The 17,234-nt window shown below is 46.8% G+C and overlaps 1 protein-coding gene across 1 annotated transcript in view; it reads right to left on the bottom strand.

Annotated features, from left to right (window-relative positions):
* Window positions 1-17,234, bottom strand: part of PIGQ (phosphatidylinositol glycan anchor biosynthesis, class Q) — a 29,907-nt gene that overhangs the window by 11,618 nt on the left and 1,055 nt on the right. The window contains exons 2-7 of the mRNA XM_010023419.1: window positions 15,452-15,483; window positions 11,457-11,612; window positions 10,161-10,281; window positions 3,855-3,981; window positions 2,514-2,667; window positions 336-447 (exon numbers count right to left, since the gene is read on the bottom strand). Coding sequence (XP_010021721.1) covers window positions 336-447; window positions 2,514-2,667; window positions 3,855-3,981; window positions 10,161-10,281; window positions 11,457-11,612; window positions 15,452-15,483 — 702 coding nt within the window. The remainder of the gene's footprint in view (window positions 1-335; window positions 448-2,513; window positions 2,668-3,854; window positions 3,982-10,160; window positions 10,282-11,456; window positions 11,613-15,451; window positions 15,484-17,234) is intronic.

Below are 17,234 nucleotides of genomic sequence, written 5' to 3'. Positions count from 1 at the left end.
GCGTTGGCCCAGGTTCCCCAGAGAAGCTGTGGCTGCCCCATCCCTGGCAGTGTTCAAGGCCAGGCTGGACACGGGGGCTTTGAGCAACGTGGTCTAGTGGAAGGTGTCCCTGCCCCTGGCAGGGAAATGGAACTGGATGAGCTTTAAGGTGTCTTCCAACCCAAACCAGTCTGGGATCCTATGAAGATCCACAGATGCAGAGTGCTGGGGTATGTGCTTGTTCTGGCCATCACAAAGCCTCCTGTGGCTGCTGTCTCACCATTACCCGAGGTAGGATAGGATTGTACTGCCCATGGGCAGTATCCTGCTGCAGGTCCCTGGTGCTGCAGCACTACCTGGTCCAAGTCATAGGAGCAGGAATCCACCCGCTGCCGAAGGACGTTCCACTTCTTCCCACGGAACAAGCGCCAGAGCGATGACAGGCCATAAATCTTCAGGCAGTAGAGCCTAAGCAAAGAGAAGATGCTGAACATCAGAGCTGAGAGCTCCTGAGCTTCCACACAAACCAGCTCTCATCACTGCACCCAATGCTCACCCGCTTACCAGCACTGCAGAACTTGGGGCAGTAAAAGAAATCATGCCAAGAATGATGCACATCAAATTCTAATGGCTCAGTCAACTGTGTTTTGCTGCCTCTGGGATGGGCAGAGCAGGCTACTGCAGACAGCTCTGGTCTACTGGAGGGCAATGGCCATGCCATGCTCCAGGCTGCAGCAAGGATCTCCCCAGCATGGCCCCACAAGCAGCAGCAATCACCAGCCCCATGCCACCACCTCCGTGCAGCAAAGGAAGCAGCTGCTTACTCCCCTGAGCTCACCTCTGTCTCTGCAGTTTAGATCTGCCCTGTTCCCTTTGCTTCACACTCCTGCCACGGCAGGATTGGCCAAGGTCTTACCCCACACTTAAGTCAACCCAATTCAATTTTGCATCCTTGGCACTGAGGACTGGAGCCCCTGCACCTTATTTAGTAAACCACAGCTTCAAACATCCCTAAGGGTGGGAAAAGATCAGCTAAATGATGCTCCGAGGGCAGGAGCGCCCCTGCTCTGGAGACAGGCTGAGAGAGCTGGGCTGGTTCAGCCTGGAAAAGAGAAGGCTCCTTAAGGGGAGACCTTAGAGCAGCTTCCAGGGCCTGAAGGGGCTACGAGAAACCTGGAGAGGGGCATTGGACAAGGGCCTGCAGGGACAGGCCAAGGGGGAATGGCTTTAACCTGACAGAGGGAAGATGGATGATCTTAAAGGTCTTTTCCAACCTGTTTGATTCTATGAATCTGTGGGGCAGAACAGAGCCTGAGAAAGCCTGAGCTATTAAAGCCAGACTGGTTAACCTGGCTAGTTAAGGCACAGGCTGCTCATATTTCAAGGCAGCATTGTGAAAGCAGAGGCAAGGAGTCTTATCCAAGAGAAGAATGTGGTTTGAGGAACAACTGCTTCAAGGAACTGGCAGGGTGCCCTCAGCCTGGCAGGTACTGCTCTGTGCACTAATCCTCAGGTAGGAGAGTGCACAGGACATCTCCAGGTTGCTGGTACACACCTGTCCCATCGTTCTAAGGCCAGACGCTCCCCACTCACCCTGACATAACAACAAGCAGTGCTCCTGCCTTAGCTCCTGCCCCACCTCCTCTGGCTGCCTGCACACACATGCCCGCTCTCCTTTCACTGTGTGCTTTGTTTCAGAAGGGGATTTCAGGCTTCACTAGCACCTGAACCAGCAAATTCTTCTGGCAGCTGCAGGAACACAAGGTGCTGTGGTGGCTGCGTTGGTGTGGGTGACTGCTGTCCCCTCCTGGTTCCCCATAGCGGGCACCAGGCACAGCTTTGGCAGGTTGATGCAAGATAACATAGCTGCTCTGTACTCTAACAACCAGCCAAGGCGAGTGGACCAGCTCCCTGCTGCTCATAAGAGCAAAGCAATCAGCTGAGAAAATGCTTTTCCTATTTCCACTCTCTGTACAATTAGGAGGATCAGACAATGACACCAAACCTGACATCTCTGCTACATGATGCAGACAAGAGCCTCTGAAGTAAGGCAGGGACAGGGACTTTGGAGCTTCTCCAGAAGTACAAGGTTTCCCCTTTGCTCCTCCTCTCCTCCAGCTCCGCTGAAAACTACTAAACAGGGTGCAACTGCTACAAGGTTGACTCAAAGGAATGGGTGAACTGTTTTCATGTCCTCTGCCTGGCATGTAGTTTTATTTTTCCAGGTCACTACCACAGCAAATAAATATTTAAACACAGAAGAACTGAAAGGTTGCTTGTACTGCTGTGGCCACATTTCCGCACGCATAAAAGAATTCGATAAATTAATTGCTGGCTAAACTCTGAATTCAAGAGAACTGTACCAGGAGTGAATGCTCCACAAATTAAAGACATGGCCTGAGTCTTCATAGAACCACAAACTGGATCGGGTTGGAAGCATCTCTGTGGCCTCCTCTGGACTCACTCAAGCAAGTCCTTCAGTGGCCCTTCTCTCCAGACATAAGATACAAGATATAGCAGAGACATCACCTCACCTGGCTCCGTAGACATAGAAGCAGTAGATGTGGAAGGTCAGAAGCGCAATGATGTCAGAGAGGATGCAGAGAGCCACGGTCAGGCCCAGACAAGCCGACAGACCCACATACCAGAGGATCATCTCAATGAATGGGGACATCAGGTGTATGTAGCCTAGTGGACATTGCAGAATGTCAGTATTGGACTGAGACAACTGTGTTAACACTCTCAAAAGACTGCTTCCCCCTGCCCTACAACATTGCTCCAGAAACCATAGCCATGAAAATGTGGAAGTAAAACTGGCAAACTCCTTTAGATCATAGCCACAGCTTCTCTTGGCAACCTGTGCCAGGGCCTTACCACCCTCACAGGGAAGAGCTTCTGCCTAAGAGCTCATCTCAATCTCCTCTCTGGCAGGTTAGAGCCATTCCCCCTTGGCCTGTCAGTATGTGCCCTTCTAAAAAGTCCATCCTCATATTTCTTGTAGGTCCATCTTCTGTTTAGGAGGGACAACAAAACCTCTCACCCCAGGTTTGTGACCAGGGGGCAGCCCTGTGAGGAAGGGGAGGACACGCTTAGCTTGAACAGAGCAGTCACCTTGCTCCACATGTGATTTACTTTACTAGATTTGTGTCCAGGTTCCTAATTACATTTTTAACTGCACACATCAACATTTCCTGCAACCATCCCCCTCCTTTTGCTATTCCCACACAAGCCACCCCATATGGCTTTTGTCAAGTAAACCAGAGCGGAGGCACAGCCTCTTTCATCACTGAAGTGAAGCAAAGTCATAGAAACAAGACCATACTTGATTGGTGAGCAATGTAAATCAGTAAAATAACTAAGGCGTACATGTCCATCATGATGTACTCCTTCATCAAGAGACTTATCAAGGAGAACAGGGGTGTGTTATTTCAAGAAGGGACTTGAAATAAGAAAACTGCACTAAGCTGAAGGCAGCACAAAGGTTGGTGTGTGCATCCTGGGAGTGCACTTCTCATCCTAGTCCTGTTGGCTGCCTCTTACATGGCAGAGACCACAAAAGCCTACATAAGACTGAAGGCCTTCCTTGGACACTTGCCACTGATGGCACAGAGAAGCAAGCTCTGTTGTGAGGTGCACTTCTTGCAAAGCATCAATACAAGCTTTACTTTGTAAATCATCAATACAATACTTAATATGCATGACTTCCTTGTGTGGGAATCCAACCTTGGCTTGCATTTCCACAGCAGGAAGACTCATAGACAAGTCTGTACTTGCAGTAGTGCATTTTGATTCATTATTCACCTCCAGGCAAACATTAAACACTCGGGAGGGAAGAGATAAAAAGAGAGGCTGAAAAATTAAACAACTGCACTTACTTATCCAAAGATGGATGTGGTAAAGGAAGAAGCGTCCCAAAACCTGATCCAAAGCTCGGTTCATTTTCAGTCCAGCTGGAGCTCCCATTAGCCACTGAAGCAGGTCCTGGAGCTCTTCAGCTACATGCTACAAACATGTGGAAGGAAGGCACTGAGATAAAAGACTGCTGCTGCACTGAATATGTCAAATGCACTGCACATGCTGTCCCCCCAGTGTTCTTACTACACCCTTCAAGCCAATGGGAATAAAAGGACAACCAACCGCTTTACAGACAACTAGTTAAATCAAAAATGCACCTTTATTGCTTGTTTACTGAATCCAAACATAACAGCAGAGAGGAAGCTGAACTGCTTAAATGGTCTCAGTGCTGGGAACATGAACCTAGTGTTAGTTTATAGCCATCTCTGGTAGGTGTCCAGTAGGATTTCTTGGTGTAATGAGAGTTCTTGAAGTAGATGGCAAACGCTGGTGCACAAATTGAGTTCTTTAGAGGGTCAACTGAAAAGTCAGAACTGAGCAAGTAATCTATGGGGCAGGCTGTCAGGATTTTAAAAGCTTCTCTGGGCAACCCGTGCCAGTGCCTCACCACCCTCACAGGAAAGAACTTCTGCCTAAGATCTCACCTCAATCTCCCCTCTGGCACATTAAAGCCATTCCCCCTTGTCCTATCATAACCTCTATATGTTTACAGCAGGGTAGAAAACACAATTGTACAAATGTATTTAGTACATAAACAAACTTTCTCAATACCCTGTTTTGTCCTGTGCAAGATTAACCATGCTGTATAGCACTGCTCTTGCCTACCACTGCCTTGTCTCTTGATGGAGAGATACCCACGGCATCCCAGTAAGGAAGAACCCCTCTGAATCACTGAGAAAAAGGCCTTATTTTCCTTATAAACCTCCATCCCTCATGTGGGGATGAAAATAGCTCATCCGCAAATCACTGTGGGCTTAGACTCACAATTTCTGGTGATTTAATCCACGCTGATGTATTTACTGATTTTCTCTTTCCATCCCACTCCTATGCTGGAGGTCCCCCTTGCAGTGGACAGGGCAGAAGATGTGGTAGCTCTGCTCTTTCGTAGTTTGCACCTGACCTACTCACCTAAGCTGAAACCAGTGGCGAAGTCCGTTAACCAGTCCATTGACCATTGAGGTAGCTGAGAGTGGGAACCTCCAGCAAACAGTTGGGGAACATACCTGAGAGAAGTGCCCTCTCTCACTGTCCCACATGAACAGGGATTGTGAGTAAAAGCTTCAACCTCTGAAAATCCCACTTGTGCACAAGTCCATGCAAGTGAATTGCATGCACACTGTGCACGTGTAGCAGAATCATGGCATGCTACCTAAAGCTGATGCACTGTAGCCTACTTTCCCCTTCACATGGATAATTTCCCTAAGGGGAAATCAGTTCCAAGGAATGATTCCATTTTATGTATTAACCAACAAGATCCTTACAAAATGAGTTTGTAAGTATTTACTTTTAGTGTATTGGGAAAATCAAGGGCTCCACTTCAATGTTTCCAACAGGATTGCCTTTTGACTCCATTCATTATCCCATTCTCTCACTGCAAGTCAGAACTGATTTGAACCTCTGTATCTCACCTCTGTGGCTGAGAAGTGTGATCTGCTTTATAAATAGACTGGTTTTAATATTTAAAATGTTGGACTGGTAAATTAGAAAAAGCATTTGGGGATTTTAATGAAATATTTAAATGCTTGAAAGCAGCAAGGCTGGGCTTCAGCACTGAGTACTTCTGGACCTGCCAGTCCCAGAGGTGCTACTGAATCCTGACAGGGACACAGCTCAGGAAGGTGACCTGGCTTGCTCTTGTTTAGGGCAAGGCACTTCAAAACAGAGTCCAAAGGCATAATCTTGCAGGTTGTTTTCTTGCCAGATATTTTAGGACTGATCAATAGCAAGCAGAATCAGGAAAGGTGACTGGGAGCCCAGTGCTCCTGTTGCAGCCATGACCATGGAGCCAGTATCAATAAATAAGATGAAGTGAACTGGAAGAGTTTCATAAAGGGGTGTAGGGACATTACCAAACTGGAGACTAAAGCTAACAGATGAGATGACTGTCACGCTCTTCTGTCTAGCCTTCATACGCAGAGGGTCTAATGCTGATGGGACATGGACAGAGAAGGACACAGTGCACTGTAAGTGGGATATAGGTAGGAACAGGAACTTACTACATCAAATTACCTCTAAGCCCCAGTAACATTCTTGGAGACAGGATCTGTGACAAGTATTTAACTGTTTCAGAGATTCAGCTTAAGAGAAAGAGACATCAACAAGGATAAAAGAGTGAAGAAGATTATAGAATCACAGAATCCAGACTGGGTTGGATTGGAAGGACCTTAAGGCTCATCCAATCCCAACCTCCTGCCACAGGCAGGGACACCTTCCACTAGAGCAGGTTGCTCCAAGCCCCTGTGTCCAACCTGGCCTTGAACACTGCCAGGGATGGGGCAGCCACAGCTTCTCTGGGCAACCTGTGCCAGCACCTCAGCATCCTCACAGGGAAGAACTTCTGCCTAAGAGCTCACCTCAATCTCCCCTCTGGCAGGTTAAAGCCGTTCCCCCTTGGCCTGTCCCTACAGGCCCTTGTCCAAAGCCCCACTCCAGAACGATATTTTTTTAATAAGCAGTTCTTCTGAAAACAGACAATTGTAGCACTATGAATCAGGTATGTTTGAAGGAAGACTGTCTTGTGGAAGGCAAAACCAAGAACAACCATTGGAAAGCCTGGTGGGATTGAGAGGAAGGAGGAGGGTATGTACAGAGAGAAGATTATTCACATTTTCCATTCTTGGATTTGAAAACCTGCTCCAAAAATCAGTCCTTCCTGCTGCACACAGCCCCTCACCAGTGACTCCCTAGGTGGCTCTGAATCACATCTGCCTCATTTACTGACAAAAGCAACTTGTTATTACAGTCAGCTCAGCACAGCTCATCAAGCTGTGAAAGTGGGAGCTGCACTCAACAGTGTCTTGTGTATCAGGAACAATTGCTAAGTGCTGATTTGAGAACCATTGTACCAGCGGCTGACGAATGCTAGGTAGGGAACACGGCTTGATCCTCACGTCAGCAGGCTCAGCTTGTGACCCTGGCAGTTGTTGAGAGCCAAAATAACCTACCTGCATCTGCTTCCTTCCAGAGAGATGTCTGCTAGGAAAAAAAAAAAAGTACTGCATCCAGTACCCACACAACTACCATTCCATTCTGGCCATGTTAATCAATCAAACCAGTGAGGTTATACGTTATAAAAGCTTGGTTTGTCAATACTAAAATCAATCAAGCCAATAAGGTTAAAATAAGGCTATGTTTCATAACTTTATCGTATATAATAATCTTCTTATAATATACATAATGTTCTATTTACTAACAGATACAGAGCTGTAAGGTCAATGCCACCATCTGATCTGGGGCACGTATCAAAAGCAGAATATGAAGGAGCATTAGGGATGGAAAAGTAACTCATTCCACACATGGGAACGTTTGTGTTACTGAACTTGGCAACACATAAGCACTTGAGAGAGCCCAAGTGATGGGAATAATGCATAACAGATGGACACTCGGCAGCGAAGAGGAAACCTACTGCTGAATGGCTAAGGGGAGATTTTGCTGTCATCCTGGAAAAGAAGTGGTGCTGGCTTGCACACCACATGCTGAAGTCACTGGGATATTTTGGGATCACTCAGATCTGCATTTTTAAGGTTTGCACATAATGCATATAAATCAATGCCCACTAAAGGCAGTAAAAGGACTCCAAATGATTTTATGTCCATAATCTTGAAAGAAAAAATTAAGGCTGGGAAGTTAGAAGTTGTAAGTGGCCTGAACTGATAAGCTTGGAGAAGCAGAAAGGCACCGACTGACAACCAGGGAGGAGTTAGCACTTCCAGGAAAGTAAGTAAACAGCTCCTGGAGATAGCAAGGGAATGAAGTCTGCACGTGTAGGAGACATGGTGAAAATAACTGACGCTATGATGTGTGAGTTGAGTGACAGATGAGCTAAATTCCTGAAAAAGCAGCTCCCACAAGAAAGCCTGTCCAGGAGAGGTGCTGGGATTGGACACACCTTGAGCGTGGAGAGCATCCATCTGCCAGAGACAGTGGGCAGATGGAACCCCTCCTAGAGCCACCTGTGCAAACAGGAACATGGCCAAAAGCCACTTCCTCACAGACTTGTTAAGAAATCAGATTTCTGAAAGCTGGGCACTTACAGTAATCCCACAGGGAGAGCTCTAGAGAACTCAGACTGCAGAGAAGGACTTGGGGGTGGTGGTTGATGAGAAACTCGACATGAGCAGGCAGTGTGCGCTTGCAGCCCAGAAAGCCAACTGTATCCTGGGCTGTATCAAAAGAAGCATGACCAGCAGGTCAAAGGAGGTGATCCTGCCCCTCTACTCTGCTCTTGTGAGACCTCACTTGGAGTATTGTGTCCAGTTCTGGTGTCCTCAACATAAAAAGGACATGGAGCTGTTGGAGCAAGTCCAGAGGAGGGCCACGAGGATAATAAGAGGACTGGAGCACCTCCCGTATGAAGACAGGCTGAGAAAGTTGGGGCTGTTCAGCCTGGAGAAGAGAAGCTGCATGGAGACCTCATAGCAGCCTTCCAATATCTGAAGGAGGCCTACAAGGATGCTGGGGAGGGACTCTTCATTAGTGTAGTGGCAGGACAAGGGGTAATGGCTTTAAACTTAAACAGGGGAAGATTAGGTTAGATATAAGGAAGAAGTTCTTCACAGTGAGGGTGGTGAGGCCCTGGAATAGGTTGCCCAAGGAAGGTATGAATGCTCCAACCCTGGAGGCGTTCAAGGCCAGGCTGGACAGAGCCTTGGGTGACATAGTTTAGTGTGTGGTGTCCCTGCTCATGGCAGGGGGGTTGGAGCTAGATGATCTTAAGGTCCTTTCCAACCCTAACTATTCTATGATTCTATAATTCTATGATTCTTCTGCTGAAATATCTGTAGGGGAATACAAGAGTAAGTGTATTGCAAAAATTATGGTCCTTTCTACCCCACCGCTGCTGCTGAATAGCAGCAATCCTTGAAACATGCAATCCTTAGAAGCTTGACCATGAAAGGTAATAAAAGGAGCAATAGTTGTAACCCGCAGCTGTGCTGGTCACTCAATACATACTTTGTGAAAGCACAGCATGTATGAGAAAGATCAGACCTATGGCTTGTACAATTAAAAGGTTAAGACAAGCAGCTCATCATCAAGGGAAATGTGAGCTCTTCCCAAAAAAACAATAGCATAAGTAGGAAAAATAAATTGCTGCTCGGAATTCTCTAATCAGAATAAAATCCCTCACAACCAAGAAGCTGGAAAAAGAGCAAGGAGAGAACCTTGTCCAGCTGCTAGGAAGGAACCAATGGAAAGATCCACCTTCTCTCCCAGAAATGAAAGGAAAGTGGGCAGAGAAAGGATTAGGTTGTGCAGCCACATGACAGCTCTCAACACTAGGCTGCACATGTATTCCCAAGACACAGAAGCACTTAAAATGGAGCTGACTTCAAATTAGTGGTCTGGTGCCCAGCCTCTGAAGTACATTATGTGTTCCTTACTGCCACTAAACAGATATATCGGAGTACTGCACCTAAAAAGAACCACCAGAAAAGCAGGCTAGTGTGAGTCAGACTTGTTTTTCATGAACTTATGCTGACATGGAGGGATCTTACTGGGCAAGAGGAGTTATGGTTGAGAAAATCACAGGACACGGCAGGTTTTCCTACTTCACCATCTGCACACCAGAGATCTGAGACAGGATTTCAGGTGTTTGTATCCCAACTAGCTCACGCCTTTGGATTTCCCCATAAAATTCATTTCCATGAGCACAGCTGCACTGCTTATCAAGTTTTACTTTTCAGCAGCTTATCAGATTCAACACAGGTTACAGCTTTATTCCACCCCCCAACACTCCATATAGCAAGAACTTGAGGACACTGCTTGTCGACCCCAGAATAAAAGTGTTCTGGCTCGATAAGCACCCAACCTGCAGCTGCAGAGCTCTGGCCAAGCCCTAATTGTTACTTTAGAAGCTGGAGCAGCCCTGGTTAAACATCTAATTACTATTCACTCCACATGCAAAGCAGGGCTGTGTTCCTTCTGAGCAGCCCCAGCAGGCTTGATTTGAAGATTTTACTGTTCTTGTGGAGGCATGATTTGCATGACTTCAAACAGGACTCTCTCTGAAACCCTTGGGAGTAAGGCCTCCTGACCACTACTCCAGGCAGCAAGAGGTGGCCAGTACCCACAGCAGGTCAAAGAGAAATGGCTTTGGCCAGACTTACATCAGCCACTGGGATGAGAGTGTCAGCAAGGTGACCAATTCGGTTCTTTCTGTACAGCCAGGACATCAGTAGTATCCCCAGAGCCACATCAATCAGCAGAGAGACAAAGATGTTGGCTTTCCTGCATGCAGGATAAAGAGAAAGGGTGTTAGAGAAAAACGAAGGAGAGTGTTTCATGTTTCAATGACAACTGTTGGCTTCACTTACACAGTATCTTTAACATCCCAGGGACACCAGGACACTTTACTGAAGGGGCACAGTGTAGAGATCTTTTGACTTTCAGTGGTGTGCTGCTACTTCAGTGGCTGAGCACGGAGCCACTCAGAGCCTGCCACAAACCCTTTTTTAGTAAGGGCAGCAAGGAGTGGGATTGAAGCTACAAAGAAGAATGTCACAGAAAGTGTGTGTATACATACACATGGCGGGGGATTTACCAGTACTAAGGCCACCAGCACTTGGAGTATGCACATGGAGAGCCGATGGCCTTCTAAGAGATATACTTTAGTGGAACCACTAGTTCATGTAATAAATAGTGTTTCTGGGTACATGCATGTACCCAGGAGGGTTCCTGAACTGCCCCTTTGCTGCTAAGAGGTTCTGAATGAATTCCATGATGTAAGTTATTTGGGAAATCAGCTTAAACAATCACAGTTACTTTTGGCCTTCAAATCTGCTGATCTATTTTAAGTGTTCCCTGGGAGTCTATTACTGCAGGATCAGAGAACCTCACAGAACAAGCCTCGCTGTGTAATGGCTGTAGGGCATTCAGTATCTGCCTCAGATCTCTGCCTCTCCCTGTTCCTCACTGTGCTGCGTGTTTGCTTTTTCTGTTACACTGACTTTGCTACTGTTGTTGGAGTCTCTGCTCTGCAGTTAACTGCAAGAAAGATTCCCCAAAAGAGTGGGTGGAAGAGGGCAGCATTTGAACTTCCTAATCTTATGGGAAGTGCCACTGAATACTGATTGCAGTTTTTAGTTAACAGCAGAACATGTGAAAGCACTGAGCCTGTGGGGGTACCCATAGCAAAGCAATACAGGTGCAGAATAAGCTTTCTGTGGCCAATATCCTAGTTGCCTTTCCCACGCTAGGGAAAAAGGCATATATCTGGTATAATTAATGTAAACAGAGTGCAAAGTAAAGATCTGAAACTAGCAGGGACTAGAGCAAGGAAGGTGGCATGACCTGGTGCAGTGAGGACTCTGTAGTGCTGTGTGGGCACAGGATCCATGGTTTGGCTTCCCCAGAGGGAACAGGGCTAGAGAAAAGACGTGCATGACTTTCTGTGTACTCCATACCTCATGAACTGAGTCTGGGTTTGAGCCTTCTTGTTGCTGCTGATGACCTGGAGGTGCTGGAGGCGATGTCCCAGCTGCTCACAAGTTGAGAGTTTGCTCCATAAGAAAGACAAAGGCCAAAACTTGAGTACCCTGCAGAAACACCATGGGAATGTGCTTGCGGTTGCCATACAGCGGATTGGCCAGCATGCAAACTCCATGCAACACATGCAGTGAGAAGTTAAGGTTGTGCAACCAGAGACAGTGTCAACATATTACCATTACAGAGTATCAGATGTTAACTTTCTCTTAGATGTTAACAGAATTAAGGCAGTTAATTGTTTCCAGACCGAGGCATCTAATGCAGACAACCCAACCTCTCATTTCCATTCTGTAAACCCACATGCCTCGCTCTTGCAAGGAAGCCAAAAGGCAATCCTGATTGCACATTGTGCTTTGGGATACATCCCTGGGATCACACACTGCTCCGAGTCTCCAGGAGGCTAGGAGTCAAGGCAGTTGTGTGCACAGCACAACCACCCAAAACAGTGTAACTGCTGCACAAACCCCAATCTGATGTGAGCTTGGTGTAACAAAAGCTGTGTTCCTCCTGCAGTTTCTGTCCCTTTTCCCCCTCTCTTTTCTTTTTCTTCCACTTGATCCTTTTTTTTCTTTATTACTTCCAAATTCCTTTCTCAGGGTCTTTACTTCTACCTTCTCTCCACTGTCTTGCCAGGGGTGACCGCCATTATGTAGCTAACACAAGATTTAGCATTTAATTAGGTTTCAAAGTTAACATCCACATTAGGCTTGTAGGGGAGGAAACATTCACATGGATCTCTTTATATGACTCAGAAGAAAAGTACTAAATGACGCTCAGTTATGTTGGGAAGTTACTTTTATTACCACACAACCTACAAAGAAAGGAATGATGGTGATTTGTGCAATGACACCTCTGGATCAGGCTGGTTAAGAAGGCACAGCAGTGGTGCAGCAACACAAAGCACCATGTTGACTGTGGGGAATAAATTTGGATGTGGATGTAATTTAGATCACTTTTTTCCTGCACCCAGTGGTTGTTTCACTATTTTCACAGTGTTCCACTGTTTCTTGTTAAGGGCCCAGGAATCTCTGCTCACTTTTAGTCACTTCTTTCACCTCTCACTGCTTTGGCATGTTCCTTCAGTTTACATTCATTCCAAATGCTAAAATTATTCCTCGTATCCTGCTTTGTTTTTGGAACTGTACAGCTGCTTGGATCATGAGTGATGCCCCAGCAAAGGATGCATGCCTTCCCCAGCTTTCACCTGGAGGACCAGCCTGATGGCCAGCAGCACAGTGCCTTCAGGACTGGCCAGGGCAAGAAGTAAGATGGCCAGACTGGGGCTCTGGCTGCTCTTTATACACAAATCACAAGCATTTGGCTCATTCTAAACTGGAGCTGCTACTCCCTTCCTCCCCCCATCCTCCTGAGCCCTTTCAACCATCCTTCGTGCAAGGTTTGTCAGCTTAAAAACCAGCCAGAGTGCTGAAGTGCCCCCTTTGCCCTCCCCATTCAGGTTCCAGACATATTGGTTCTGAAATACACGCAGTGTGCCCTGAATCATTCTGCTTAATTTGAGGCCTCTGAGTTACTCAGCTCTTCATTACAGCCTCCCACCTTAGAGACAAATGAATGCACTGTTCTTCAGCTGCCTGTCAGGAGGTGGTATCTAAAGTGGCGGAGGAAGGAGTGTGGAGCAGGGGAGGGAGGAGCAGGGGAGGGAGGCACAGGGGGGATGGCACTGGCCACTGATCTCACAGACCTGGGGTCACAGATCCACTGAGACATGAGTGCAGATGAGTTTTCTCTTCCTATTATTTCCTAGCCCTGTGATTACAGATTCTGGTGTGGCAAATCTTTGCTGGAGCAGAGAACTGCACTTGAAATGCAAAGAAGGGAGAAGGAGAAATGGTCTACCTGGGTGTAGCAGCTGTCAGACCACCTCAGTTCAAGTAGAAAGAGACAGTTCTGGGGCCCTGTGCTAAACATTCACTGGGCTGAGAGCCTCCCCATCTTCTCCCAGCAATGTGTGTCTCACCATCCATTGCTGCTCCACAACTCCCCAACACCCACCAAGCAGACACCCTGCTCAAAGGAAAGGGCAAGCTGCTGCTCTCTTCTGCCCAAGGAATGTCTTGTGCAAGCAAGAATGATTTCCAAAGCAGCCTCATCCCCAGGAGCACCCCGTGACACATACACACACTGCAGCCTGCCACAGGTGAACACAGCTCCTGGATGGAACAGGACAGGCCACGGACACAGCAGAGGTCTGTACTTGTCTGTACTCTGACCAACTCTTCTCACTTAACATTAAAAGGACAACCTCTATTCCACTTACATACTTTCTTTGGAAAGTAAACACATACATGTACTAATTTAAATAAATACAGAATCACAGAATCCCAGACTGGTTTGGGTTGGGAGGGACCTTAAAACTCATCCAGTTCCAACCCCCTGCTACGGGCAGGGACACCTTCCACTAGACCAGGTTGCTCCAAGCTCCTGAGTACCACCTGCCCTTGACCACTGCCAAGAATATCCTTGAGGACTGCCAGGGATGGGGCAGCCACAGCTTCTCTGGGCAACCTGTGCCAGCGCCTCAGCACCCTCACAGGGAAGAACTTCTGCCTAAGAGCTCATCTCAATGTCCCCTCTGGCAGATTAAAGCCATTCCCTCTTGTCCTGTCCCTACAGGCCCTTGTCCAAAGCCCCTCTCCAGCTTTCCTGTCAGCCCATTTAGGCACTGGAAGCTGCTTTAAGGTCTCCCCTTAAGAAGCCTTCTCTTCTCCAAGCTGAACAACCCCTATATATGTATACAATAATAACCCAAATATACAAACATACTGCAAAAAGCTCAGCATAACAGTTGCAAGATGTGCTACGGTAGCTCTCATCTCTAGGAGTACTGAGGAAGAAAGCCAAAAATACTTCTTGCGTGGTCTCTTCCCCCTGTGCACACTGACAGTGTGCTGCCAGAAATGCTCCCACTTGTTTACCATGCAGGATATAGAATGAGCTTCAGAAGTACAATGGAAAACCAGCCATATACAAACACAAGCAAATAAACAACTCCAAAACAGTGACACTGTGTCACTGTATTATTTAGGCAGCAGAAGATCTTTGGAATATTTCCAAATATAACAAATTTTAGCAGGAAATTAACATAGCATGCAGGAGTAAATCTTGATTTTCCAATTCACTTTGTGTTCCAAGAGTGAGAGTGGATTTTTCAGCTATCAGATGAAGCAATCTTTCCAAATCTGGATCACATGCACACATAAAATCTCCACTGATCACAACTCCTGGCTGTCTTTCTGCTCCTTGTAGGAGCCGTGCCTGCTTTCCAGATGAGGAACTGGAGATCAGGGTGTTTGTAAATGGACTTTTTTTACAAGGAGCACACAGAGTTTATTGTCTCAATACTAAATCATCATGATGTCCCCAACAGCACACTAGAGACCTGCAGGGTAATGGAAATCCCGCACGGGAGTCCTTCTGAAAAGAGCCTTGCAGTGGCCACTCCTTAACACAAGGTGGTGCTGGAGAAATGCCTTACTTTGAGATGTACAGGACTTGAGAGCACTTGGTCAGCTTGGATGGATGTCAGCGCTTGCTTCTGGAGATTCCTAACGCTGCTGCCCTGGTTCCCCAGCGCTAATACTCAACAGTGGCATATCGAAAAAGCCCTAAGCCTCTGCAGCGTGAGAAGACATCACTCATCTCTTTCTTTAGCTTTTCAAAGATGAGTATCCCTTAATATCACAAAAACCTGGGAGAAAAAGAGCTGTGACAAGAAGGAGCAAAAACCTGGTAGAATTTATTTTACAGGACGTCCTGTTCCAGCACAGAGAGAAGGAGACTGGAAAGACTCTTGAACGTAACATCTCGAACCCTCTCTGCCTTGTGTTTGTTGGCATAAAGGAGGTAGTACCCCACATCACATGCTAAATTGAACCAAATTACATTAAATGACTTTAGAAGGTCAAGCAGGAGGCATAAAGCCAGGTGCTAATCTCTGTTCTCCAAGACCGATGTTTTAAAACACTTGTAAGGTAAGTAAATGTCAGCATATTCTGAAGTCAGAATATCTCCCAATAAACCTAGCAGCTATCTGTGCCCAATCTGCCAGACTGAGCTCGAGCTTCCAAGTTATGCTCAGACTATGGCGTTCTGGAGACCTGTGAGGCTTGGGCTTAACCTGACCCTATGCCTGGTCTGAGTCCTGGCACTGATCGAGGTGGGCAAATCTGACCTCAAGACTAAGTGCTTATGCACAAAAGGATCATGCTGTTTGTTGGTAGTCACACACATGCCACAGCCAGCCAGAAAAAGAACCTTCAGAGGTCCTCACAAAGTTCTGACTTAGTTACCTCTAACAACCATTAAAGCACAGTCAGTGTCTACAGAGCAGCCCCAGGATCCAGTAGTCCCCGATTATTACATCAGGTTTGGGTTTGACCCCAAATCTCTTCCAATGTAGTAGGCCAAAAATGGGCAGTTTTCCCTTTGTGTCCCTAAATGCATCCCTGTGTCCCTAATTTCTGACCCAACTGGTTGGAAAATCTTTGCCTATGAAGAGTTCCACTGTGATTTTTTTATGACAGTACCATACAACTGGAAACCTGTTGAAAGATTCCATTCCCATACACTTAGCCTGTACTTGAGAAGATTTATCCATGAATACAGTAGTAGCTGTTATCCAGATTTCACATCCAAAGTGTCCCCTTGCAGCTTGGAACCTCAACTCCACTTTCTGGCACAACCTCTCTAGGCAGGCTGACCTTTATAATGAGGGGCTTCTCCCCTTAAAATCTGCTCAGAATTCCTCTTTAGTGCAAGCACTTGCCACGCATTACATCTGAAGCTTCCTATTCAGTTTCATGGTTGTGACAATGGGATTTCACCAAAGATTCTTGAAGACAGCGTTCCCTGTAACCTGCTCAAAGGTGTTGAGGTTGCAGCACCCCTGTCTGTCAGAGAGATGATGGATTTAGACACACTATTTGCTGATGTTTCACAGGAGTGGAGAGGTTCACAGCTGTTTGCTATCAAGCCATTGAGGAGATCCCCATGTCATTCTGTCAGCCATGAAATAGCTAGAAACCCAAAGTTTCAGCTGCAATGAAAGTGAAGTGGGGCTAAGCTACCTCTGCTGCAAACGGGGAGGAGATCAGTGCCTCCCCAGAAAGCCTCACAGCTCCTTGAAGAGCTCTACCATATTTGAGGGAGCCTCCCCAGACAAGGCCAAGTGCAAGGTCCTGCCCCTGGGTCGGGGCAATCCCAAGCACAAATACAGGCTGGGGGAGACGGGATTGAGAGCAGCCCTGAGGAGATGGACTTCTCACTGCAAGAGGGGAGACTGAGATGAGCTCTTAGGCAGAAGTTCTTCCGTGTGAGGGTGCTGAGGCGCTGGCACAGGTTGCCCAGAGAAGCTGTGGCTGCCCCATCCCTGGCAGCTCAGCACTGTACAAAGTCACAAAAATAAATTCTCAACCTTTCCTTGAACAGATAACAGCTTCAAAGACTGGGGGAATGTGAAATGCATTGGATGACCCAAGGGAGGTAGTTAGCTTAGGAAGAAAAAGTTCTCTATTTCTAGGTCGGTCTTCAGCTATGCTACTGGTTACTGTTGTTAGAAGCAAGAAGATTCTTCATAGATATCGGGAGCTATTCTTAAATGCACAAAAGAAAAAAAAAATCTTTTGTTTTCTGGCAGCTTGTATGTATAAAGGCTTCAGTGTGCTAGTCAATACCTT

The sequence above is a fragment of the Nestor notabilis genome, unplaced genomic scaffold (assembly GCF_000696875.1).
Source record: "Nestor notabilis isolate BGI_N333 unplaced genomic scaffold, ASM69687v1 scaffold29371, whole genome shotgun sequence".
NCBI lineage: Eukaryota > Metazoa > Chordata > Aves > Psittaciformes > Psittacidae > Nestor > Nestor notabilis.
Note: the sequence above shows the minus strand (reverse complement) of the source record. Positions and strands in the feature narration are given on the sequence as shown.